Here is a 27,940-nt window from a genome sequence, read left to right as displayed (position 1 = left end):
ACATTTTGTTCCCTTTTTTATATCTGAAATAAACATAATGTCATAAACTGTGTGTGTTGTTTTATGAACACTTATCAAATCATGACGAGCCCATGTTTGGTCGTACAATCTCTGTACATCCCTCCAAAGACAGGGCAGTGACATAACTCAATCCTCAGCACAGCTTTGACGTCACTGACGCTGTTTGCTTTATAAAATCCTCTTCTTGGTCCATGAAATCCGTGGATGGTTACCTCAGTTTATTGTGCACCCAGTGAATTGTTATGCAAGATGATCTATTATGAAAATCAGGCAAAATATGTTCTACATTTGCTGTGCTCATTAACACTGAGTTAAAACAGCGCAGTTGTACTTACACCACAGGAAAAGGAGTGTTTTTTTTTTTTTTTAAACCAAATCATCATATTTAGCTCACAGCGACACATGAGCTGCTGATAACTTCAAACACATTAGAAGTGACTGATGGAGGCAGCAGTGGGTCAATGCTGCGATGTTCTCAGTGGTCTTTGGTGTGAGAAGTGTGAGAGGTTTACAACACACTGATTCTGTGTTGGGGCACTGACACAGAATCAGAATACACACTCACTTCAAAATGTGACAGTAAGTAAAGAGGCAGCAAGTGGACATACACGTGCATATACGCATATTTTTTAAATTTATTTATTTAATTATTTTTTTCACAGAAATGCACTTTGTTGATTGTTGTTACAAGGACAGAAGTGAATCCTCCAAAGTCATTTCAACGTGTACAGAAAAATCAAAGAAAACCATTTTAGCTCTATATGTTGAAAAACAGACGTTTCAATATTTTTACAGTAGAAAAAAGGTCTATGTGCTATATTTGCATAGTTGTACAGATGATTCTATCTGAGGACGAGTTAATATTATGATTATTATATTCTACTTCTTCTAAATGTGAACGTTAACATTACTGCGTGAGTTCCGAGGAGGCGAATCTGTCAAACAGGAGACGGCGTCATTTCCTGCAGATCCACGTTCTCCTGGCTCGTCATTGACGGGACATCATTCTGACGAACTCTGCATGGAAAAGTTACATCAAAGTTACATCAAAGTTACACCAGTTCACCACTGAGTTGCATGCATGGATGTCAGTGAGGACCATTTCTGTACAGCTGTGTATTGATCTGTATTGATCTGTATTGATCTGTGCGCCCCTGTACCTTCAAAGTCTACTGTGCCGTCTCCGTTGTCATCGGCTTCTTTCACTATGGCGTCGATCTCTCGTTGAGTCATGTGCTCACCCATCAGCTTCATCATGGCCGCCCGCAGCTCCTGGGTGGTGATCTCTCCGTCTCCGTCAATGTCAAACTAAATCAGGGAGAGAATTTATTATGTGTTAAATGTCCTTAAAAACCTATGCTGTCTGTTTCCTTGTTGCATCGCTCACTTTATATCGTTGTCTGTCTTTGTTTACTGGAATAGATTCTATGACAGGGAAGTCAATTAGCGTGATCTCGTTGTTGTTGATATTACTTATTGTTTTTTTGTTTATTTATTTATGTTTCTATGTTTACAAATTCATAGTGATATACAGTATGTACTTGTGTATTGTGTCTCAAACAACCTGCCTCGGGAACAACAGACGTAAATAAGACAAAGGCTACCATAAATTAAATAAATAAAATAAAATAAATAAATCTGAGATTTATGGATGAGGATGGATTGGGGCCATGTGTGAATACAATTTACATTTTTTAAAGTCAGAATTGTGACTTCAATTTTAGAATTCTGAATAATTCTCTCAATTTTTACTTTTTTCCCTCAAATTTCTGACGTTTAAACCTCACAAATATGACTATTTTTCCTCAAATTTCTGACTAATAGTAATAATAATTCCAGGGAGGTTCAGGGATTATGCTTCACTCTCACCTCTTTAAAAGCGTCTTTGAGCTCCTTCATGCCGATCATCCCAGCTGTTTCTGCCAGAAGCTTCGGAGCCATCAGCTCCACAAAGTCCTCAAAGTCCACACTGCCGCCGACTGTGGGAGAAGAAGAAGAAAAGATGTAGGAGTTTAGATTAGACATGTTTTTTTCATTCCTCAGACAAAGCAAATACAAACACACAAACAAGAAAACCCCAAAACATGAATGGAACGGAGCAGAAGGAAGAATAATCTGACCTTAATTACCTGTCGCTGTTAAACAATTACATTTCATGATATTCTACACAAAATAATATTCCAGAAACACACATCACTGTATCCTCTCCATGTGTTGGCTTTAATAATAGTGTTGAACTCAACGTTTGATTTAGTTTCTTTTCTCTGGCTAGATGATTCCATAACTCATCAATTTAGTTCTGAATCTGTTTTGTTTGTCAAATCATAACAAAATCTTTTTATTAAATACTATAATCTACTAATTCATGAAAAACTTTATCTGAACGAATAATAGGTTTGATGAATCTCTGTATCAACTAGCTTTGAGTCAAACCAGCTACGGTGGCCCTGAAGGTCAAAACACAACAATATTTCACAAAACTCAGCAATAGAGAAAACACATTTTTCTGTAATGTTGTTGTGTTTTCTGTAATGTTGTGTTTTCTGTAATGTTGTTGTGTTTTCTGTAATGTTGTTGTGTTTTCTGTAATGTTGTTGTGTTTTGACCTTCAGGGCCACCTAGAGCCCTGAAGGTCATTTTTGATGAATAATTGTGTACTGTATAATAAGGACATACGGTTCATGTTGATGTTTTGGCTCAGCTCAATCAGTTCCATCTCAGTGGGCATGTAGCCCATGGTCCTCATCAGGTTCCCCAGGTCCTTACAGCTGATCAGTCCGTCCTTGTCTTTGTCGAACTCATTGAATGCATCACGCAGCTCTGCACAACACATTTGATCATGTTGTATAATGACACGTTTGACTTCAACAAACAGAATGAGCATATACTGTATAATGTGTAGTTCAGTGGTCAGCAAGTGTCAGCCCACCAGCAGCAATATTTGGCCTAGCAGGTGATTTCAAAACTATTTCATCTAGAATCCAGAGCCTGTGTTCTGAAAAGTTAAGTTAAGTTAAGTTAAGTTAAGTTAAGTTAAGTTTACTCTTATTTTGTTAGGAGTATTTTTTTTTTAATTCTCCACCTCTCACACACATTTGTGTCTTAAAAGAGTCTTTGTAACAAGTTTGGGATGAAAGAGACAACGTCCACATTATGACAGGACACTATTTGGCGCATTTCCACCGGGCTCTACTCGCCTTGCCGCCAATACACAGTTTAAGTAGCGTTTCCACTAGCATAGTAACCTGGTACCAGGTACTATTTTTAATACCTGCTCAGGTGAGGTTCCAAAAGTGTGCTGAGTAGGTAACTATGCGATGATTGGTCAGACTGCCGACCACTGACTGGCCAGAGTCCCGTCACAGGAAGAGACGTTCGACACAAATCAAGCAGAACAGCGCCGAATTGTAGATCACTTAAAACTACTTAACAATCCTAAAAACGTGGGTTAATCTCCAACAACTGCAGAAGTTTGGGGTAAAGTCACTAGTCACTTGTCTGTGTGTCGCGTATAAAACGAAGTCACCGCAGTTTCACTCAGTCGTGCAGTGATGACTCCGCCCACGTTAAGTCGGTACTTTTTTTGTAGTGGAGATGCAACCTAATCGTGCCGTGCCGTGTGAGTAGAGCCGGTGGAAACATGCCAATTGTTATCTTAAAGCAGCTCACAAATGTGGGTGTTTGTCTCTGACTGAAGAAGCAACAGTTGGAGGCAAATTTTAGTTATTTTTAAAAACCATTACATTGATTAAAGTAATCTTTTTTGGGGGGGAAAAAAATCAAAGTCTAGCTTAGAAGAAAAGAAAAGGTTCAAAGAATGTTTTGGCCTATTATTCAGTTGCTTAGAAGAAAATTGGCCCCAGAGCAAACTTAATGATTACTGGCTCTGGATTAAGTCAAAGTGAATTTACCTTCTATCTCCTCATCAGCCAGTCCTCTGGACTGCATACAGAGAGAGAAAACAGCAAACAATCAATATTATATACTCTGGATACTGTGCACAACAGTCTAAAGAAAATCAATTATAAAAATATCCACCAAACAATTAACAAAATGGATTTTCAATGTAGTTTCGCAGAGATTAAGATTAGATGGTGAGATTTTCTAATGGCATGGATTTACAGTGAATGGAGATTATGCCCATAATGGCAGGTGGGTTTCATGGTCCAGTATCACCACTGGCATGGAGGCACAGATTCTCTCTCTCTCTCTCTCTCTCTCTCTCTCTCTCCCTCTCCCTCTCCCTCTGTCGGCTTTTATTTTCTTATTTCTATAATAATATTAACAACATCCAATGTGCATAGCAGTTTCAGATTAAGATATAGACATTTATTACTCATTTAGAATTATACATAATTTCAACATCTGAATGAAATTACATTGCAGGTGACATAAATAAAGCCACTGAACACACTCAGAAAAATTAATCATGGCACATTATTAACACAACTGTTTAATTTCATTCAAATGTATTTGAATCAGAATAAATTGGTAAAAAGTGTAAAAAAACAACAACAACCAAAAAGCGATTCAGTTGAATCAGTTAAGACATGTTTTAAAAACCTGTGAAATCATTCATTCAATCCATTTGAACGAACTGTAGATTTCAGAGCATCTGTGGATTTATTCAGGATTTTACATGCTGTAAATCTAAATCTAAATCTTAATCCTTTGTGTTTGACTGTAATAAAAATGCATCCTAATGGATAGAAATGTGATTATGCAACTCAAAGAAATAAACTCCATCTCTGCTGCACTTACCTTGTTTTTCCCTCCTCGCAGGAAAATGCACGCTGCCCCCAAACTCATGTCTGCAATAATACAGACGCTGGTGTGAAAATGTGAAACCACATGAACACATCAACACATCAACACATCAACACATCAACACATCAACACATGAACACATCAACATTTGCTTACACAATGGAGAGGCAGAAAGAGTTTTCTGTAAATATAATCTCCTCTCATCATAATCTCATTATCAGTAATTGTTACCTGCAATGATGATACTACTACTACTACTACTAAGAATAATAATTAATTATATAATATACCAGGAGATATTAACCATCAATAAATAAATCATTTGACTGATTAAAAGAATACAAAATGTAGTTTATGTACACACATTCCTGTGGTTAGACTTAATAATAATATTAATTTAACTACTTAGTAATTTAGTCTTTTCATTTTATTTATGTATTACTTTTCACAAACTCAAAGCACAAGAATGAATAAAATATTAGTAGTTAATGAGAAAAGAAAAAAGAAACATGTTTTAAATTGAATAACAAAATTAGAAACAAGTGTCCCTGGGTTGGTTATGTGCTCACCTTCCTCAGGTGATTTCTTCTCTTCAGCCAATCGCATCATACACGAGCGTTGCAGTGAGGACTCAGCTGACCTGTGCAGCTTTCTGGCTCCCCTCTCTTTCTTTATCGTCCCCTCCTTCTCTTCCTCCTCCTCCTCCTCCTCAGTGTGTCTCTGTTTCCCTCTGCTCAGCCTGAACAGACCTGCCTCTGCCTCTGCCTGTGTGTGTGTGTGTGTGTGTGTGTGTCCAGCCTGCGTTGATGCTGCTGAGATGTATGAGAGGAGGTGTGGCTGCATCCAGGGTTGTACACTGATGGGGGAGGAGTCAGTGGTGATGACAGCAGCTTCACGTGGGAGTTGACCTTCCTCTAAGGGCAGGGGTCGCCACGTAAGTTTTTCTTTTCTATGCAATTGAGTATCAGGCCAAAACATTTTTCTACTCAACTTTGTTTCTCATCTCAACTATCAACTTTCAATTTTGAGAATGACTGCTTCTGCTTTGAGCTTAACATATGCTAGTAGTTATTGTACAGTGGTCATCAAGACTAGAAAAGCTTTATAAATACAAACCATATGTCATGTACTTGTCAATTCTAGCAACAGAATCTCTTGAGTCCTCTTTCGATTCATGTTTTTCAGAAATTCAGGCTCTGAATTCTGAAGATAAGCAAGTCTTTTTTTTCTTCTCCCTCTTTAGGGTTCACCACAGCACATGATCCACATATGTGATATGACAGAGATTTTTATACCAGATGTCCTTCCTGACGCAACCCTCCCATTTATCCAGGCTTGGGACCGTCACAAGGCGTACACTGCATTGTGATGGTTTAAATGTCTTGTTGTGGGGATTGGGGGCTGTCTCCACTGCCCCCAATGTCTGTTAGCAGAAAACCAGCCTTGAAAGATCCAGATCCCAGACCCAGAGTCCTCAGAATCATGAGGTCTCACAAGTCTTGGGAAACACAAATAAACTTCACGTCATGGCCCAGCCCACACACACACACACACACACACACCAGCTACAGGCTATTAGATCAAGGCAGTGACAACGTTTTTGTAGACGTTCATCATAGCAGAGCCTTTGAAAAAGAGGAAACAACTGTCTGAGCGAGCGAGGGGCCACGCTCGAGTAACACAGAAGCATGAAAAATGGACTGGTCAAATGCTGAAGATGACTGAGTTCAAGGAGAGGTCAAAGGGCGCCAGCTCTGGTTTCCAGTCGAGTGCTGAACAGCATCCTGACATCTGAACCCGCAGCTGGAAGAGGACATAGGATACTATCACTTTACCAGTGTAGGGGCCACACAGGTGTTTGTTTACACATCCTGTTCTGTACAATAATTACCTCCAACACGGCATGGAGGCATCTGTGAGTTTGTCCTTCTGTTAGCAACTTCCTGTGACTGTTTTTTATGCTTTCATTGAGGAACTGTTTTTTAAAGACAACAGTACAATTTAAACAATACAAAATACAAAATAAAAGAAATTATGAAATAGTTACAAATAGAGGCAGATCTGCAACAGAAATGTTTGGTGTATCATTTGTGAGGGGGTCAACTGAAGAAGTCATATTTAAATCAAATAGTGACTTGTTAAATTAGCTCTATAACAATATATTTTACACTAGTGAGTGTGAAAAATCCATTTGAATGCTCTAAATGACACTGCTGATACACTAACAATGCATGAATGCTCATATTAATCATCATGTAAATTGTTTTTAAATGTATTTATAAATTGTACACGTTTGTGTCAAGTTAGCAAAAGATAACAATACAAATAACACTTGCATAAAGGAGGCAAAACAAAAAATGCTAAATGGAAAAATACCTGAAATAACTCAAAACAAACACAAAGACAGAGGGGAACAGAACAGGACGTAAAATGTACACAACAATGTAAACACACTTAGAAGAACTACAAAATAAAACAGAAAACTAACAAGACAGAAAACCAGAAACGAAGAACTGAAACCCAAAGTTCAAATAAACCCAGAAGCAACAACACTACAACCAAAAGTACAAGCTGAATAAATGTGACCCAGGGGTCATTTTTGAGTAAAATAGATTATTCCTTCCATGAAGTACTCTGATGAATGGGGATTAAACCCTCAGGGTTAATCCTAACTTCCTTCAACAAGGATGTAAATGTTGAGTCCAAATTAACCAGCTCAGCTGAAACACTGATTATGGTGAGTGTGTGACCTCTGCCTTGACCTTTTGCCTCTCTCTACTTTCCTGTTATGTAAATTCATCAAAAAATCTGTTTGCATAAGAAGCATTAATCCCACGGACAATGCAACAGCAAAGGTTTTATTATCTTTTTTTCCCCTTCTTATAGTGGGAGTGGGTGGGGAGGTTTACAAAGATATGCTTGCCACTTTAACAAGATTACTGCGGAGAGCAGGGCAGGAAGAATATTATGGGTGGTGAGCATATGGATAAAAACATATGGTAAAATAGACTGTTATAAAAACATCAAGGGCTTTCTCTTTGGGAATGAAAGAAAGGATCATTTTCTTTTATTGCTAACAATCCAGATGAGGATGGTGGAGACCTGGAGTTAATCCCAGCTGACAAACGGTGAAAGGCGGGGCCACAGCGCAGCAGTCCATCACACGGCCTGTTGCTTACATGCATTGGTCAATATTTAAGTCAAATCTTTTCTCACAGTCATTGACACAGACATGTGGGGGGGGGGGAAACAGTGGATCATTTTTCATTGTTTTAAAATGGAATAATGTCAGAAAATGTAGGCAGAATATTCATAAAATAAAATAAAATACAGTTAGCTGCTTAGGCAGGGGACCCTCTTTCTACTTACAGAAAGGAGCATTTTGGGGGGAAACACACATTACAGGTGTCAGATTAGAAAGCAAGCAGCCAGATCTGCTGGGTTCAATGGTTTCATCAATAGTACAAATATAATAGACCAAACAATAGATAAGCTGTGCATCCTTCAGTATTAACTGGACTACATTTCACACTGTGTTACAGTATTTTTTACATTTTTACATGTACTGACTGAATATTTATTAGTCAAATCAACTTTATCAAGTCAGCACATTTAAAAACAACCAGGGATGACCAAAGTGCTTTACAAAGTAAAAAGGTACTACAACAACAACAACAACAACAACAAGCCACACAAAACAATAAACATCATAAAAGTAAAACTTTAAAATAATAAAATGATAAAAATCCTATGTTCAATATTTTTTTTTATTTTTTTTCAATAGCAGATTTAATTTCTGTGGGTTAATCGTTCCATAGTTTTGGGGGCAGCTACAGAAAAGACATCTAAAAACAACCTATTATGAGACCTCAGAGCTCACGAGGTATGAGGATGGACGATCTGGACCTACATTTGATCAGTTATCATCTACCGCTTTATCCTCTGCCAGAGGGTCGCGGGGGGTGCTGTGCCAATCTCAGCTACATCGGGCGATAGGCGGGGTACACCCTGGACAGTTCGCCAGTCCATCGCAGGGCCACACACACAGACAGAGGCAAACAACCATTCACTTTCACACTTACGGTCAATTTAGAGTGTCCAATTTTACCTAATCCCCACATTGCATGTTTTTGGAATGTGGGAGGAAGCCAGAGAACCCGGAGAGAACCCACACACACGGGGAGAAAATGCAAACTCCATGCAGAAAGGCCCTTGTTCCAACCGGGCCTCGAACCCCGGTCTTCTCGCTGCAAGGAGAAAGTGCTAACCACTACTCCACCGTTTTAGCCCCGCCTAGTTACATTTTTTGACGTGCATTCCCCGAACCACTAATATACGTAAATTTTGACCAGGTCTGATGCAGTTGCAAAAATTGGTGAGTTTTGGGGCATGTTCAGGGCCTCAAAAACGTGATTCATCTGGAGGAATAAGAAGAAGAAGATTTCAATAGGGTTCTACGCAGCTTGTGCTCAAACCCTAAATAATGTAAATAAAGGAGTGAAGTATTGTTATTAGTGGCTCTGTCTGTCTGTCTGTCTGTCTGTCTGTCTGTGTTTCCGCACTTGCCAATATGACCAACAGAGGCCGACAGAGGCTTGTTGCGTGAATGGGGTGAAGTCTGCCATCTCTGATTGCCTTGTTATTATTACTGTATTATTATTATTATTAGTAGTAGTAGCAGTAGTAGCATTAGTATAGGATTGGTCAGATCACTCTGTTATAATGCTGTGGAACTATCATAATTATGAAGTTGTTTTGTTTTATTTTATCTTGTTTGATTGTTGGTTGCCTTTCTGCATGGAGGTCACGTGTTCTCCCTGTGTGTGTGTGTGTGGGGGGTGGGGGGGGGGGGATTGGTAAATTGGACACTCTAAATTGACTGTAGGTGTGATTGTGCGAGTGAATGGTTGTTTGTTTCTATGTGTGGCCCTGTGATGGACTGTACCCCCACTATCGCCCTGTGTCAGCTGAGATTGCCACATGATCCCTGTGACCCTCCTGATAAAGGGGTAGAAAATGGATGGATGATTGTTGGTTTTGTGATATATAATGGCAATGGTTTTTTTTAACAAAACTTTATTAGAAAAATTATACACACAATGTATACACTTGGCAATATGAACTGAGCCAGGTGTGCTAAGACATGTAAGTAATAGTGGTTGATACAAAATAATAGATGAAAAATGTTTTGTAAAGCTTACAAAGGTTGTATGTTTTAACATCATTTTTATGTGGGGCACCTCTGCCATTGAAGATATGTATTTCTTGATAATACAAACTTGAATACATATTTTACTTAAATAGATTGGATTTTATTTTATTTTATTTTATTATTATTATTATTATTATTATTATTATTATTATTAATATTATTATTAATATTATTATCATTATCATTAATTATAATAATTATAATTATAATAATAATAGTAATTATTATTATTATTATTGTTAATGTTGTGGTACATAATTATTATCAGCCACAGCAGTGACGACACGGTTCCGGCTCTCGTGTCTACTTGTTTTAGGAGCGTCGAAGAAGCAGCACTTCCGCTTTCCTTTCGGCTCCCGCCCCGCTCCGCCATCATGAAGTCCTGAACAAAAACGGATGAGAGTCGAGCAAAATGGGGAGAACATGAACTGGACATGGATTCCACCGACAGCACTAACGCAATGACAGTACACAGTGGAGCGCGGAGCGGAGCCGTGGAAAGGAATGAACACGTTTGTCGTTGAAAACTCAGCAGACGGCTTCTGGCGATAGGTTATATTAGTTAGCAGTGTGGCTAACAGCAGTTCTCGAGCTAGCCTGTGGTTTTCTTGTGGAGACAGCTCTGCTGCTGCTGCTGCTGCTGCTGCTGGTTGGCAGAGGCGTCCGTCAGCAGCAAGCTGTCACTTCAACTGCCTGCCACTGTGCTCCATGTCAAGTAGCGCAGACCGTTTGACTGAGATCATCGGGATGGAGGGGGACCTCGAAAAAAGCGTCGGCAGACAGAATGTGGCTGGGTCGTGTTGAATAGACACCAGCGCCGAGGGGGAGTGAGACCAATATTTTTCCTGCCAGGCCGGTTAGCTAGCTCTAGAGCTAGCTACAGTGGATCCCAAAAGCCACGGTAAGACATGTCATAAATCATTCAGCATGCTAAAGTAGCCGGATGCGCCTGTCAACCTCTCTTTGCAGTGAAATCACCAGTTGGCAGCACTAACTACCTCAATTTGTGATCCCGGAGAGATTGACATTGACATGTAGGCTTGTTGTTGGCCTGCACCATGAACACATGAACCAGCCTGGTTTTGTTATTGTCTATTATTGAAAACATGTCAAGCATTTCTTTGGTCAGCAAGAGCAAATGTAGGATAATTGACCAGCCAAGTGCGAAGGCTATCGAGCTTGCTTGCTTGGCTGAGATGCACACAATGAATCATATTAATGGCGAATACATATCTAGAGAACAACTTGTTCCTCATCAACCAAGGACAGTATGCATTTTCTTCTTAATCTGATTATCCAAGGTTATAAAACTAGGTGACATTTTGAGGAATGACGGATGAAAACGCATCATTGCAGTATTTGTTGGCTTCCTGGTGTTTTGTGGAGGTTAAGAGCTGCTTGAGGTTTGGTTGTTTGCAGGATACAAAGAACTTCTCATTTTTAAAGGGAAACACAAGCTTCCTCTTTGACTGTAACAAACTGGTCATGATATATCTTTTTAATTCATGAGGTCAACATCCATTTTGAAGTGTTTTCAAAACACTCAAGTAAGCTCAGTTGTTGAGCTGTGTTTCCACATAAGCCTTTTGAGAAAATTCAAATTTATGGTAACTTGAGAAACAGCACAATACTAAAATGAATGAGTAATATGAGTTTCCAACCTATGTCTCTTATTAAACGTGGAAGACTGGGATTTTAAACCATGGTGCAGGCTGGGTGCACAGAGTGAACATGGATTCTCTTGCAAAGTGATACTTCCTGCAACTGTACTGCCTTGCATTATCTGACATTCTCTGACACAATGGGTGGTTGTACCCAAGCTTTGTAATTGGAGCATTATAATAATTGTGCCTGCTAGACTGGTTTGCGGTCTACTTTTAACTTGTTGCATGTGGCCTGCCATTGACTGGTGTTTTTAAATTGTTCTTTATAAGCTTATCCATGGGAGCTGTATCAAGATTTTTTTTCATAAGAAATGTTTCTCTGCAAAGGTGGTAGTGCAGGTCGTCTTCCAACCATAGATTGTATATTTTAAAAAAATGTAAGCAGTCTAATGTTTTCCTCCTGAAGCCAACAGGAAATAAAAATGTATCAAATAGCCACCAAGGTGTAACTCCACTAGTTGTAAAAAGAACTCAGTTTTTAAGTGAAACTAAACCCCTAAACCATTGTTCACGTGTAAACTAGTGCATGTTGGTATCTCTTGATATTATTTGTTGATTGTCACTGTTTAGTGTAAAGTAAAAAAATATGTGTGTTGTGATAAAAATCAATGTATTTTCTGCCTCTCTGCTCACACACCAGCTACTGCTCAGTCCACAGTTGCGTCACTGGTACACTCTTTCGTCACTCTTTTCTTGTCCAACCAGCGCGAGGCTCGTTGTTCCAGACTTCCTCATTTATAAACGCTTGAGCTGTGGCTTTGTCGTCTTTCTCTCTCCAATTAAAAGTCTCATCTTACTGAGCACCTCGCACAGCTGCGACTTAATGTCAGATTTCGCTACCATACCACGCCCACTCTCTCTCAGGCATTGGGTGGAGTTAGTTTCAGAAGAGGCTTTAGTTACTCCTTAAGTGGAAGTCTAGTGGAAAATGTGCCTTCCTGCTTGATTTATGACATCAGTAAACATTTTCCAGAGGAGTTATTGTTCTCAATCAGGTCATCGGCTCTTCTTCAATAGAGTGTGATGTAAATGTTTTAAATTATGTCCCAGTTTACAGTAGGGCTGAACAATTAATCTAAATGATTTTAGATGAATTACTGTCTTGATCTTATTTTACAGACTGAAGAGAACACAGTATGTTACACGGTTATCATTCAAAATATGTTTTTTGAATGAAAATGAGAATGATGCACAAATTCCCTCTGATATCACAAATCATATTGCAATTCCTGTCAAAATAATCACGTTTAGATATTTATTCAAAATCGTTCAGCCCCCCTAGTTTAGAGGACATTGTGATTGACAGCTGGTGCCAGGAGCCTGGTTGTAGATGACATCTTTTGCAAAACATGCACCAGCTAAATCATGACTCTTGAGGCTTTAAAACAGGAGTTCAGATACCTATAAGTGACATCTGGGGAGGTCTGGGGTTTGATCTCTGGCCCCGCTAGTCTACTTGCCAATTGGTGTTAGTGTCTTGGGCAAGACATTAACACTAATCTTGCTCCTGGGAATAATAGGTGTGTTGAAGAGAAAGTGAAAAGTTGTAAAGTAAGTTGTCGTTCAACTGGAAGGTTGTGGGTTTGATTCCAGCAAGTCTACATGCCAACATCCTACGTCCTTGGGCAAGGCTTAAATCTCATGTTGCATCTGACGGCTGTGCTAGCAGCATGTGAATGGGTATGAAACATGTCTGACACAAAATGCATTACACAATGCACATAGATGTGCAGTAGATGTAAGTGTGGGTGAATGGTAAAACTGTACCATACCACTGTATACCATAAATGTATACTGTATACTTTCTGTTTCACTTTAATATGACATGGGAGATGAAATAAACTGCTAAGAAAACAATTGCTCTCTAGAAAGGTGACGTAATGTAAATACAAGCATCAGCTTCCTCACTCCAACTTGGATCTGCTGTCACTGTGAACTCCCTGTGCTTCATATGGTGAAAAGATGTAAATTAATTTTTCTGTAATTGATCCAATTAATTGGAGGTCAAATGTAAGGGCTACGGGACTGTGAAAAGTTTTGAAATCATACATGTTGTGGTAAAAATCAGTGTCTCTACTGCCACTCTGGTCAAACACCAGCTACTGCATTCATGCATCACTGGTACAAGCTTGAATCACCCTCTTGTCCAACCAGTGTGAGGCTTGTTATCATGGACTTCTCCCCCTTTTAACACTGAAGCTGTCGTGTCATCATCTCTACTGCTTTTTCAAAGCAAGGCATTGGGCAGTGTTAGCCTCAGAAAAGGGGGTTTATTTACCCTTTAAATTCACAGTGTTTCCTTATTCTCAATGACAAATGGTAATTTTATGACTTACTACGAGTAAGATGTTAGATGTGGATCATTTCCTTAACAGATTCAAATGTGTCAAGTATGTGTTTGTGGGTGTCTCATGTGGCCAGCACACACAATGTAATTCATACAGCACGTGCTTACCCAGTTTGTCTCTTCCTCTCACCAGGCGCTGATCATGCCATCGAGTGTGCGGGCCGGGAGCCTGAAGGACCCGGAGGTGGCTGAACTGTTCTCCCGGGACGATCCCGAGAAGCTCTTCACAGACCTGAGGGAGATTGGACATGGGAGCTTTGGAGCAGTTTACTTTGTAAGTTACGTTAGTTGTTGTGACAATGACACAAAAACCTAACGTTTTACAGCCTTTTGTGTACTAGGACTGAGCAATTAGCACTTTTTTTTTTTTCAAACAATGAAAAAATGGCTAAGGCAGCAATTGCTCTATTTTTTTTGATAGTTCCATTTCAGTTTAAAAAATTGTGATACATACATGTTAGAAACAGCATCTCTTGAAGTTCTCATCCTTGCATTAGAGTATGGTAGTAAATATTTTTGATGGTATCTCATGTTGTAATGCTCCATCGTTTTAAATCTGTAATACTACTAATACAAATGCAATTTTATTGTTATATAAATAGTGAAATATATCTTACCCACATCATTCAGCCCTAGTGTATACTGCACAGTGTTTCACCAAGATGTTTTGAGCAGCAGTGCACCACTGTGAACATTTCACACAACCATTAATATAGATGTGTCAACAATGATCATCACATTTGCAGTGAGCAGCAAAAAAATACAAATTAAGACACAAAAGACAAAAACTAAGATTATGTTTTACCTATAGGACTGGTTGATTCTTGTAAAAATGTGAATCATGATTTTTTTTTTTTGCTTAGAATTGAGACATTCAAACATTTAATTAGGCATTCCTTTAGGCCCTGAACATGGTCCTACATAATGGGCTTATTGTTATCATTGTTATTATTATTGTTGTGGCTTCCGTGACACACGATGCGTTTCCACTCGCTCGACTCGTGACGTCATACCCAGGGAAAATGCATGATGTCGTCAGACTGCTGTGCACTGATTGGTCAGAGTGTTGTCGCAGGAAGAGACACAAGAATCAAAGTGAACAATGCTGAATAGAGATCAGTTAAAAAGACTTAACAATCCTGAAAACCTGGGTTCATCTCCAAAATCTCATCATTTAAGTGAGCAGTCTGGTGTATTTAGCGATAGCTCTGCTGAAAGCATGCAATCGCGAGCAGCAAGCCGAATGTGAACCTTTTTTTATTTATTTCTCCTTAGCGCATACTATCTTCTATTATCTGTGCCGCACTTACTCAGCACCGGGGCTTGTAACTGCAGACTGACTTCCATTATTGCTTTAAATATTGCACATTGCAGGTAGAGATGTTCCGATACCATTTTTTCCCTCCCGATACCGATTCCGATACTTGTGCTGTGGGTATCGGCCGATACCGAGTACCGATACCGATACCAGTGTGTTATAAAAAAATATATATCATACTACGCCTGCATGACTGTGATATGATTATCATCACCAAATCCTTTACCGTATCAGTCACGGGTGTCAGACAGTGGAATAATCTGGATGAGGAGATGAAAAAATCAGCAAAACGGAGTGTATTTAAAAAGAAGTATGTAGAGATGATCATTAATCGATACAGAATGACCCAGGAGGAAAGTATGACAAAGGTCAGAGACAGAAATCTGTAGACACTGTGAGGATACGGCAGTGGAAGCAAATGTAACCAAACAACAGCTGACATACATGGAGTCTGATTGACTGTCTAGAGCTAGACTGCATCTCTGAGTGCTACCTGATGCTGAAACATGTTTTTGTCAAAATGTCATAAGAAAAAGAAAAATGATGTATTGTATGATGAAAATATGTATTCTGTGGGTAATGGGGACGGGACTAGATAAGCTTTTGCTTCTCCGGCTTTCCCTTTTGGTTATGTGTATTGTTTAAACTACACTAAGATGATGTGTGATGATGAGTGATCTAACTGACATGACCGAAATAAACATATATATATACATATACATATATAAATAAATCATTGGTGGTAAGGTTTGGCTCAGGTTAAACCCTCTGTAAAACATGAACGAATACAGCAAATGGACATCATTTATTTTTACCAGTGATATGTTATTTAGTTTTTCAGCTTGTACGTTTGTTTTCACTCTGGTCCAAACACCGCAGCACTGGCAGAGCTTCATGTTTCCATGACGACTGACCGGGAAAGGACGCGCGTGACATCATTTTTACTCGACTCCAGATTGTTAAAATGAGTCTCTGAAGTACCGTTAAACTTTAAAAACAGAGGCATACATACGCAGGACACAGGTACGCTGGTTAGTTGTAGCGCTGCTCTTTTCGTTTAATAAACGGGCCGCTCCAGTTTGACGTTAGACGCGCTAACGGAGCTAGCGCAGCTAACAACGCTAACGGAGCTAACTGGTAAATACTGCCAAACCGCCGACATGATGAGCTAACGTTAGCTCCTTGTCTACAGGTGTCGGGTGATCCGTTCTTCTTCACGCCTCTAAAACAGCACAGCGCAACTGTTTCAAGAGCGGCGAAGAAGAACTGCGTCAGAGCTAACGGAGCTCTATTAAATAACGTGGTATCGGATCGGTGCATGGACTCCAGTACTCGCCGATACCGATACCCACATTTTCGGCAGTATCGGAGGCATTTCCGATACCGGTATCGGAATCGGAACAACTCTAATTGCAGGTAGATGCGTAAATAAATATGGTGAATATTGTGTATACGGACTCAGTAAGAATATAAATACATAAATATTATGACTATTGCACAGGATAATGCACTGGTGTATAGGCAGTAGGCAAGATGGTGGAGGTAGTATTGGTGGAGTAGTGCAAGAGAAGGTGGTTACAGTGCTACATTATGAGTTGTATTGTCTGACAGCACTCTGGATGAGTGACCTGCGGTACTGGTCCTTTTTGCACTGCGGGTGCAGCAGTCTGTTGCTGAACGAGCTGCTTAAGGCCCCCACAGTCTCATGTAGGGGGTGAGAGAGGTTGTCCTCCTCTCACCCACCTCCTCAATGGAGTCCAGGGGACTTCCTGTCCCTCTCAGAGCTTCCACAGCCCCAGCATAAAAAATAGCCGATGCTACCACAGAGACAAGTTTCTGGCAGTGTCCTGCACACACCAAAGGACCTCAGTCTCCTCAGCAGGTGGAGACGACTTTTGCCCTTCTTATACAGGACATCTGTGTTGTGTGTCCAGTCCAGTTTGTTGTTGATGTGAACACCCAGGTAATTGTACTCCTCCACGACCTCAATGTCCAAACCCTGGATGTTCACTGGTGCAGTCTGAACAAAGTTGATAATTAAGGCAGCTAAAAATCTCTTGTTGGATTTTCTGGTTCATTAATGGCACACAATGACACACACACACCACTGCCAGAGATCTGGCAGTGGTACTTTTGTTTAGAAGATGTCTGTGAAGGTTCTCATCCATCCAGGTCATGGTCATCTTCAGTAGTTAGCTGTTCAGTTTGAAGATGTTTCATCTCTCATCCAAGAGGCTTCTTCAGTTCCTCCATCCATCTATCCATATAGGTCAATTTAAAGTTTCCAATTGACCTAATCGCCATTTTGAATATTTTTGGACTGTGGAAGGCAACTGGAGAAAACCCATGCACACACGGGTAGTTCTTCAGTTCAGTTTAGTTATACACTGAAGGAGCTTCCTGAACGAATGAAGCCTCCTAACCCAGTTGAAACATCTTCAAACCTGTTGCTGACAACAGCTAACGTCTGAAGATTTGTTGACAAGACGTTTCTGTTCCTATTGTGTGCTCCTGTAAAGAGAGATAACTAGAAAGTTGTTGCAGGAGTTGCTTTGCTTTCTTTCTGAGACCAAATAAGACATTCTTTGGGCTTTGCTAACTTGGAATGAAAATCAATTATTTCGTCTTTTTTATAATCAAGCAAATAATCAATAGTCATGCCCGTCCCTAAAATGAATCCGTTTATTAAGCCTTGTAATCGGTAATAACAATGTTTACTGGCTGGTGCTCTTAGTGAGTGTCACCTGTAGCATTTCTGGCTGTTTCAGGTTAAACTGATGTGGAAAATAAAACCACATTGATAAAATGAAGTGCTGCTCTTTCACAGCATTTAATGTGAGGCCACCGCGATAAAGCATAAAACTGCCTTTGGCAAGAAAAGGTGAGCAGCACAGAAAAGACCTGACAGACAAAGGAAGAATGATGGTGTCGGTCAGACAGCAGAGAGGATATTGATGGTTGTGCCAATAAGAACACGGGGTGGATAAAACCTATAAAGATAAAAACACGTACACGGCCAAGGATGTCTTTAAGTGGTGGATGTAAAGCCCTGTTTAATGAAGGGTGAAAAATGAGTCTTTCTTGGATGAGAGGATGAGGATGAGGAGGCTCACAAGAAATCCTTGTGTTATGCAACTGTGATTTCTTTGTTGAGTCTAATGTTAAATGGCTCGTTAATCCCAGGTTTTGTATCGGCCTCATCAAATGATGAATGAACTAAAACCCTGTTGTCAGAAATGTAAATCAAGAATAACTCGACCAGGGCACGGCAACGTGGGAAAACAAATCTTATTATAATATACTTTATTTAATATAATTTGATATCTTAAGGCTGGGCAATATGGCTTATACATAATATCCGGATATTTTAGTCTATATCCTCCTGATGTTTGTGGGTATAAAGCTGCACACAAGTTGTTTCTCTGGACTCATGTTTGTGCTGCTCAAAGGAGAGTGACAGTACGCAGTAGATTATATATTATTTATACAGTTTATTATTTGTATTACATGATCTTAAAATACACTTATTTTTACCTTTCATTTAAGGTTATACCTGCTTTATTTGTTTTATCTTTTAAATTCTCAACTTAACGTGGTGAAAACAGCCACAGCTGGAAAAAAGTGCTGTACATAAACAAGAATAGAACGTAAGACATATAAACATAAAAACAATAACACACTAAAACAAGAGCAGAGTCTCATAGTAGGGATGAAATGTTAAATGAAGGACAATTAATTTGGCTTAAAATGAATTAACTGTTAAGTTACTTTTTTTTAATATAATGTTATGATGTACTGTCTATATATAACATATATCATTTCACATGTATTCAATATAATGAATATGATGATTTTCAATGCAACAGCCTTTAAAACCCGGAAAAGTCATCTCAGATACTTTATCATGATACGACGATATCCAAAACCTAACACCATATCTTTTCTCATGTCAAAATATAGATATAATATCCATATATTGCCCAGAGCTAATCTAATCTAATCTAAAAGTTTTAGTAAAACTGGGAAAGATTTGAATGATATGATTCTCACTTGTTGTCACTATTTTTTCCACTTCAGGCCCACGACATCCGCACCAATGAGGTGGTGGCCATCAAGAAGATGTCCTTTAGTGGCAAACAGTCCAACGAGGTAAGTATTGGCTAAAGTCTCATCTTGCGACTACTCTAAAAGTTGGATAAATTGGGATCACTGAGGTTTGTTCATGAATGATTGATTTTATTTTGCAGAAATGGCAGGATATCATCAAGGAAGTCAAGTTCCTCCAGAAACTGCGCCACCCCAACACCGTCGAGTACCGCGGCTGCTATCTGAGAGAGCACACAGCATGGGTACGTGCTTTTGTGTATGCACCACACATAACACACATTGATTGTGCAATACATATTAGGGCCACATGATTGTGGAACAAAATAATTATCACAATTATTTGGGTCAAAATTTAAATCAGGATTGTTTCAAATGATTACTCATTGACTTAAACCTGAAACAAATGCAATTTATTTTGAACATCCACATGAAATTTCTAATTTACCTTAGAATAACGATAAATTATTGTACATTGTATATATCTTTACTTGTGCTGCGTGTTTAACCCTGGGATACCACTGAATGCCTGTGGGGTTTAGACCTGCAACTAACAACTATTTTCATAATCGATTAATCTATCGATTATTTTCTCGATTAATCGATGTTGATCGGTGTTTGTCAAACCTGGAAATGATGAGGTTCTCAAAAAATTATTGACTGTTAATGATTTCTTTGTTATCCAGAGCAAAGAAATGAAGAAAAATTTCACATTTCAGAAGCTAAAACAATCGAAAATCTTGTTTAATCATGAAAAAAGCTTCAAACCGATGAATCGATTCAACGTTTCAGCTCTAGTGAGGGTTTTTGCCAGATGATGAGCAGGACAGGAAGTTGGCCATTACAACATTAAAAGCGTAATTTTCAGAATAAAACTCCACAATTTTGTAAATATCATTTTGGTTGATTATTTTATTTTTCTAATCAATTGGGGCCATAATTGTAAACATCAGCTGAGGAGGCATCTAATGAGTCCTGAGGACAAATTGCTTTCATGCAGCTCACCATGCACCACCTCCAAATGTGTTGTCTGTGATTGAGGGCGGATTGGGGCCATTCAGACATAAACGTAGTGATCTGGCTGTGATTACATCACTGATAATACCAGGTCTAAATGAGGTCATAGTTGCTGACTGGCACACCCCTGCACTAATGCCGTGTTTCCACTGGCTCTACTCGCCTCACCACGGCACGGTTTAAGTAGCGTTTCCACTAGCTTAGTACCTTGTACCAGGTACTATTTTTAGTACCTTCTCCGGTGAGGTTCCACAAGCATGCCGAGTAGGTAACTATGCGATGACTGGTCAGACTGCTGTCACAGGAAGAGATGTCCCACAGAAAGAAGACAGAAGAGTCTGGTGTATTTAGGGGCAGCACCAGTGATTGTGAGTGACGAGCGGCATCACAGACCCTGCTGCTGTATTTCAGTCCAGTGACTGTGTCAGATGGAGTCCGTGCTCCGGTCATGGAGGAAGAACTGAACAAATATTTGTGATTTGATTCTGTTACACTGAAAACAACTGCTTTACAAGTGATTAGTCACTCGTTGAGTAAGGAGCTGGTGGAAATACGCCATAAGAACCTGCTTGAGACCCAGGGTTCTAGCCAGGATTTTATTTTAGCGTAATGGTGAGGGAGTGCCATTGAGTGATTTTGAGGTTAAATAACTTCATGTTACAAGGTAGGAGCTGCAATCACTTAATGACACATGCAAATTTATGGGTTGTACTGCCATATTTTAAGCTATTCAAACAACTAAAAAGGAATAGGTGAGGTGTAACCAGCCAAATATTAATCTCATGAATGAAACCAAGTGATTTTGAAGTAGAAAAAACCATCAGAGGATCGATTAACACATTTAAGTTGAGAATGGGGCGAAGCGTGCGTCGAAAGTTGTTTACGGCGGTGAAATTGATACACTTCAGTAAGACCTTCCAAAAATGTTTAATGTTTGCTAACGTCATGATTAGTTCTTGGAATCTAATGGAAAGCGCGACGCTGCTGGAGATGGTTTCCATGGACTTGGCAGTTGCTGTGCAGTGATTGATATCCGATCGTCTTTGTTCTGCTCACTCGTGGGGGAAACTTAGGATGGGAGATGTTACGTGCTGCTAATGTGAGTTGTGTGGCTGATGTCGATGGTATTCCTGCCGATGTGTGCGCGATCTATAGCAAGAATTTCACTGTTGATACTAATGTGAGGAAGTATTACAGTGAAAATACTGTGACACTGATTGAAAATTAGCATTAGGGTCCTCAGTTTTGCATGAATGCCGCAAATCATAGCGTAACGGTCTGATGCTTTACCATGCCGTTACGAGACCCTTGCTCTCGCAGAAAACATGCAACACAAGGAAAAACACTGAAATGCAACCATATGAACAATTTCTGGGCTTAATACATGTACTGTACTCTCAGGGAAAAGTGGCTCCAGCCCAAAAATGTGTGAAAACCTTTTGAAAGTCAAGTGTGCACCCTAAAATAGCATGCATAATAACACTCCGTCTCTGTCTCTCACAGCTGGTGATGGAGTACTGCTTGGGTTCAGCCTCTGACCTCTTGGAAGGTAAGTAAATGACTAATTATGAAAGGCAAGGGAGTCGGTTTTATTTTTCAGTTGTTGGCGCAAGCCCTCATATTCCTCATTATCTCTTCACCCAGTCCACAAGAAACCCCTCCAGGAGGTGGAAATAGCTGCCATAATCCATGGTGCATTGCAGGGATTGGTGTACCTACACTCTCACAACATGATTCACAGGTACCGCCCGTTTCCTTTCACACTATCTGTCTCTGTATCCTGCTCTCCTCCCCCACACTTCTAACAAACACAGTGGAGAAAATCACAAACTGTACTGCCTTCGAGTTTATACATCAGACTGTACAGTCCCTCTCCTGTCTGTTTGTTTTGACTATGTCACAGTTTTGTCACCGTCTCTCTCTGTCTGTCTCTTAGGGACGTGAAAGCAGGAAACATCTTGCTAACAGAGCCGGGTCAAGTCAAACTGGGTGACTTTGGCTCTGCCTCCATTGTTGCTCCAGCCAACTCTTTTGTGGGAACACCTTACTGGTAAACACTGGTTTATACTCGTGTGCAAGTGTAAGCAATGACGTCATCACAGCCTGCCCTTTGCGTGCTTGTCTGGCACCTTCTAAAAGGTGGGGAAGAGAGGAGGGGTGGCTATTAAAATGATAGTATCAGTAAACATCTGGACAAATACCACTATAGCTGTGTTTACTTCATTGTTGCTGAAATCCATTTCCATTAGAACTGACAGTGATGTCACCCGTCAAGTTCACCACATTCCAGTTGAGAAGTTGGAAAAACATTGATGCAAACCTGGGCTAGCCATTGTTAGCAATACCAGTCAATAACAACGCTCCACATTTTGTTGAAGATCATATCAGAATGTTGACAAAGCTGCCGATGTCGGGTTATTACATGTAAAATAGCAGTAGTCATTTTTTGTATTTTTCAAACCAATGAATCCACTAAATAAGTGCTTGATTAAATTAAATAAAATTAAAATAAATTAAATGATTTATTGCACACATCATAAACTAAAATAATCCTTAATGCAGGATGGCCCCTGAGGTGATCCTGGCCATGGACGAGGGTCAGTACGACGGGAAGGTAGATGTGTGGTCACTTGGCATTACCTGCATAGAGCTGGGTAAGAAATGGCCTCAAGTGGGTCCTTGTATGTGTGTGTGTGTGTTTATTGTGTTTACTGTGTTTACCATGCATCCAACCATTTTCTTTGCGCTCTTGCTCTTTATCTGACCCTCTGTCTCCGTCACACTTTGTTATTCTCCAGCGGAAAGGAAGCCTCCTCTGTTCAACATGAATGCTATGAGTGCCTTATACCACATCGCCCAGAATGAGAGCCCCGTGTTGCAGTCTAATCACTGGTGAGAGATGGTCACACAAGACTACATGCATGGAACTCTGCGAGATTAAAAGTGTAAAGAAGTGTTTTATTATGTTGCACAAAGAGGAAAGGGGCTAGATACTTTTGCACACCCCACTTTTCAGTTTTTTATTCATAAAAAAAAGTTCAAAACCATGTATAAATTTCATTTCACTTCATGATTGTGTGTTCCTTAGTGTGTGTCTTTCACATGAAATTTCAATTAAATATATTTATGTTTGTGGTCCCAGCATGGCAAAATGTCAAAAAGTTGAATAGGTGTGGGTATTTATGCAACCCACTGTATATGTAATACATGTTATTGCTCTAAGTAGGAGGAATTTCAATTTTATTATGTTGCAGGTGATGAAATATGAATCAGGGTTCTAGCTAGCGCATGGTAGCATATCGGCCTGTTACGCGATGCCTTGAAGCCGACACGCAAAATTGAGGAGTGTAACGGTATTTTGACTGTATTTACTTGTGTAATAATGCCAGGTCAAATGTGAAACACGTTGTTTTGGGATGGCCAAAACACACACATACACACACACACACAGTTCATTGCAGATATCTATTTTGTTATTCAAGTAAAAAATAGGTTTTGTTTTCTCCTCTCTTTATTTTGTGATTCAACACTTTTTTCACCCCCGTGTGTGAAATCTCTAAAGACAGGACGTGTTATTGTGATATCTAATGTCTTCTCAGACTGACTGTAGTTAAAGGTAAAACTGTCAAACAATCTCCAAACACAAGACAATGAATGACAGCGCGAGAGAGAGCTGGGAATATGAAGTCATCATTTTCCTAAAGTAGTGTATTTTCTGTCGTCACGGAAACGTGAAGCCGGCCAAATTTTCCCACTCTGGAAGGTGTTTTCAAAAAATAGCATTTCAGGTCCCCTAAAGCATCATCTCCATGTAGATGGAACACCTCTCCAGGTAGTACTAGTTGGCTTTGTGGTGTTTTGAATGTTTACACACTGCTAAGATACAAAGGTATAGAAATACCCATCAAGTATATGTGGTGAAAAAATAACAATGTTCCCCTCTGCTGGCCCTTAGAATGGCCAATTTTCACCTTAAATTTCCAAATGCTCCCTCCCCACCTTTATACTGACAGTTTGTTTTTTTTATCCATTTCAGGTCTGACTATCTCCGCAATTTTGTGGACTCCTGTTTGCAGAAGATTGCCCAGGACAGACCTACCTCTGATGTGCTGCTCAAGGTAAAAGGCCTAAATAAATGTTTGAATGCTGCTTATTAAAGGTCCAATGTGTCAAATTTAAAGGGGACATATTATACCCTATTTCCCCCATTAAAATAGTTCCCTGGTGTCCTAATGAACATGTCAGTGACATGCCTTGGTCAAAATACCATAAGGATGAAGCACAATAGCAGTTCAATAACCCTGCTAAACCCGCCCCTTTCAGAACGCTCGGTTTTCGTGCATGGTCCCTTTTATATGCAAATGAGACACAGGCAAACACACACCCACTTCTTCCAGGGGGTTTCTGATTTGTCCTCGTTACAGCGCTCACTCGCTCAGCTGCTTCTCGTCTCCCCCTCCCTCCACTAGTTCTCTGACAATATCAACATGGCAGCATGCGCAGAAAACAGCGAGAGTGCCGTCAAAGGAAGAGACGTCCTACATAAGGATCGAGCCGAACACTGCCGAACTGTAAATCAGTTAAATACACTTAGGGACAGCACAGCTGATCGCCACCGCTGATCGCCAGCAGCGCGCGGTGAACTGAATAAACTGGCGCTGTATCAGACCGGTGACTGTATGCTCCGGAGCTGGCGATCAGTTTAGGCAGCTCACCGTTCGCCGCTGGCGATCAGCGGTGCTGTCTTTTTAACTGATTTTCTCAGAGAGTGCAGCACCGCTGCACAGAGAGTGCAGCACCGCTGATCGCCAGTGGCGAGCGGCATAAACGGCCGCTGTATGTGATCAGACTGAGTCTGTGCTCCGGTCATGGAGGACGTACTGAACAAATATTTTTAATTAGGACGTGTCAGAATGGTTAGTTATGAGCTCCATGTGACCTTTTCTTAAAAATGTGTGTGTTTGTACGTCGGTGAAATACGTTCGCTGACTAAATACGGCGACCGCTGGCCGCAGTCTGATGCGAAGTGGTGCGAACACACGTTTGCTGACTTTATCCGGAACATTAGCTTCATATATAAAATCCTCTGAGGCTGGAAGTTTGTGTAAAACACTGTGCTCCACTGTGCAGCCACCAACAGCACACTTGTCCCTCCGCGTTGACACAATACCTCTCTTCCTCCCTCGCCTGCACTCTCGCAGGGACAAGGTGGAGCTAAGGTGGAGCTCTCCAAGTAAACTTACTGGTGGGCGGTAACATTCGCGGTGAAATGCGCATGCTGCCGTCATAAGCGCAGGGAATTCAACATCGAGTGTTTTATCGCCTATACTTACACTAAGGGGAACCACGAAAACATGACGGAGTATTCTTTTTCCACAGTATTCTTTTTCCACTCCACTTGGTGACTGGTAGGGCCTCCAGAGTCCCAAATATAAGTATTGAAATGGTTAAAAAGTTGATTTTGCATAATATGTCCCCTTTAAGTTGGTTTATTGGCAGAAATGTAGTATGCTAGCCATATGTATAATTTACAAATATGTAGTCACTTAAAAATAAAAAAGAGCATTGGTTTTTATGGCCTTTGAGAAATAATTGTATATTTAGTTTAGGCAAAAGTCTTTCTTTAATTAAGTTGGCCATCTTGTGCTCCCGTGTTTCTACATCGACCCAGAGCACAGGCTTTGTGTCTTGAGGCTGAAGCTTGCTACTGTAGTGATCAAAGGAGTCCTCTGTTTGTAAGAACCTGCAGTATCAGTATTAGATATCGCTATTTCTCATACAATGTACTTTTAAGACGGGCAAAAACGTGAGATTAGCTCTTTTGTAAAAGATATTCTTTGTGATCAAGCAAAGGGGCAACATGAGCAAGAATAGCTTTTACTCAGGGGACGTATAGTTTTTTGATTTTAGGATATGCAAATCATTTGAAGACTTCTCTGTGTATTCTATTCTTTTGATTAGTATCTTTAATGAACTATCAGCTGTGCGTTGATTGTTTTGAAAATCAGCATGGCTTCCACTCACCTGCACAGCCTGTGTCCGCGCCTGCTCAGTCCGGCCCCAGCGATGCCGCTATATGGTGCTCCACTAAGTAGGGATTGACATTTCAAGCAAAAAAAAAAGCTGTTTGAATATTAGATGGATGGATGCCTTTATTTGTTATTGTACGACATTGTACATGCTTGTGTAAAACAGTACTTTTAAAAAGATGGGATTATTAGTCTAATGATTGAATATTATATATTCAAGAAACTTCTTCTTTCTGCAAATTGTCGTGCAGTTCACTGTGCTGTTTAATGCCGCTGCCACCTTGTGATTACAGATATACGACAAATAAGGTCTTCACTGAGGTAGAAAGTTTTTTTTTTTTAATCACTGCAGTCACTGATATCTTTTTAAATGTAATTACTTTATCTAATCAACGTTTTATTAACAAACAAATAACTGAATATTCATGCCCATCACTACCACTGAGTCAATATGGCTGCCTGACGCTGGCAGGACTAGGATCAGTTGAACCCTCCGGTCACAGGCTACCAGCTTACCGTAGTCTCATTCCACAGTTGCTGACGCTGAACCTTGCTTTGTTTTGTGCACCACCACCATCTCTCCTCAGCCGCGCAGCAGCCAGCTGTTCAGTGTTTTATAGACACGACAGAAGTTGCTGTTTATTTTTGATTTCAGTGTTGGCTCAATCATCTGCTGGCAAAACAAGCCGGTCAGCTGCTGGTAAAGCAATTAACTTTCTTTGCTCTAAAGCTTTAAAGCAGATTTTTCTCTTTGGCAAAGAAAAACAGTGACTTGCATGTGCAACGTGCCAGCATCAATGTGAGTAAGTAAAGCAACGCTAAGGAATTTAGTTGAGGTGCAACAGTGATGACCAAAGTTTGGTTTATCCTGATTTGGTCATTTGAGTTCATGTAAACAGAAGAAAATCCTCTTACTTTACTGATTTGACTTCTTCACTCTACTGTCGTTAACTTACCGTGTGTTGCCAGCTTCTATAATGATCCCCGGTGCTTTGCTGTTTTACGAGTCTGTCAGATTATATTGGACTAATCAGAGACTATGTATGTTCTTTTTATAATTCAAATCAAAAAAGGCTGAGAAAAGACTGAGCACACATTATTAATAGGCCCAAAGTAACACAATGGACACAACAGGTATGGAGTTATTGGAGGTAGTACCTGCAATAACTGATTTAAATATCTAAAATAACACAACACGGTCCACCTCTGTCCCTCAGAGCTGTATGTGACTCTTTAAATTGTTAACCTGTTGTTGTCCATGTCCCAGCACCACTTCATGTGCAGGGAACGTCCCATTACAGTGGTGATGGACCTGATCGCACGCACCAAGGACGCTGTCCGTGAGCTGGACAATCTTCAGTACCGGAAGATGAAGAAAATCCTCTTCCATGAGGCACACAACGGTCCTGCTCCAGAGGGAGGGGATGAGGAGGAGGTAAGACATTGGACTGTCTGTAATAT

The 27,940-nt window shown here is 40.1% G+C and overlaps 2 protein-coding genes across 2 annotated transcripts in view; one reads left to right on the top strand and one right to left on the bottom strand.

Moving 5' to 3' along the window:
- Positions 1-644: 644 nt before the first annotated feature.
- On the bottom strand, positions 645-5,646 carry cabp5a (calcium binding protein 5a). Its single transcript, XM_058620583.1, has 7 exons — positions 5,358-5,646; positions 4,783-4,832; positions 3,933-3,963; positions 2,698-2,841; positions 1,891-2,000; positions 1,182-1,329; positions 645-1,038 (listed from the first exon to the last, which is right to left on the bottom strand). Exons 1-7 carry the CDS (start codon positions 5,629-5,631, stop codon positions 1,010-1,012), a joined length of 786 nt encoding a protein of 261 aa, XP_058476566.1. The 5' UTR covers positions 5,632-5,646; the 3' UTR covers positions 645-1,009.
- A 4,683-nt stretch (positions 5,647-10,329) lies between these two features.
- taok2b (TAO kinase 2b) overlaps positions 10,330-27,940 on the top strand; it is a 37,035-nt gene continuing 19,424 nt past the window's right edge. The window contains exons 1-11 of the mRNA XM_058620589.1: positions 10,330-10,901; positions 14,145-14,285; positions 19,407-19,478; positions 19,577-19,678; positions 21,954-21,999; positions 22,095-22,191; positions 22,387-22,500; positions 23,013-23,104; positions 23,249-23,342; positions 24,487-24,568; positions 27,747-27,914. Coding sequence (XP_058476572.1) covers positions 14,154-14,285; positions 19,407-19,478; positions 19,577-19,678; positions 21,954-21,999; positions 22,095-22,191; positions 22,387-22,500; positions 23,013-23,104; positions 23,249-23,342; positions 24,487-24,568; positions 27,747-27,914 — 999 coding nt within the window. The 5' untranslated portion in view covers positions 10,330-10,901; positions 14,145-14,153. The remainder of the gene's footprint in view (positions 10,902-14,144; positions 14,286-19,406; positions 19,479-19,576; positions 19,679-21,953; positions 22,000-22,094; positions 22,192-22,386; positions 22,501-23,012; positions 23,105-23,248; positions 23,343-24,486; positions 24,569-27,746; positions 27,915-27,940) is intronic.

The sequence above is a fragment of the Solea solea genome, chromosome 21 (assembly GCF_958295425.1).
Source record: "Solea solea chromosome 21, fSolSol10.1, whole genome shotgun sequence".
NCBI classification, from domain to species: domain Eukaryota; kingdom Metazoa; phylum Chordata; class Actinopteri; order Pleuronectiformes; family Soleidae; genus Solea; species Solea solea.
Note: the sequence above shows the minus strand (reverse complement) of the source record. Positions and strands in the feature narration are given on the sequence as shown.

Bases quoted from the DNA above. Each gene is read 5' to 3' on its own strand.
- cabp5a (XM_058620583.1), bottom strand. From the start codon at position 5,631: ATGCAGCCACACCTCCTCTCATACATCTCAGCAGCATCAACGCAGGCT. The intron at 3,964-4,782 runs GTAAGTGCAGCA...CTCTGTATGCAG, and splicing joins TGCGAGGAGGGAAAAACAAG to TCCAGAGGACTGGCTGATGA. The intron at 2,842-3,932 runs GTAAATTCACTT...TGTGTTGTGCAG, and splicing joins GGCTGATGAGGAGATAGAAG to AGCTGCGTGATGCATTCAAT.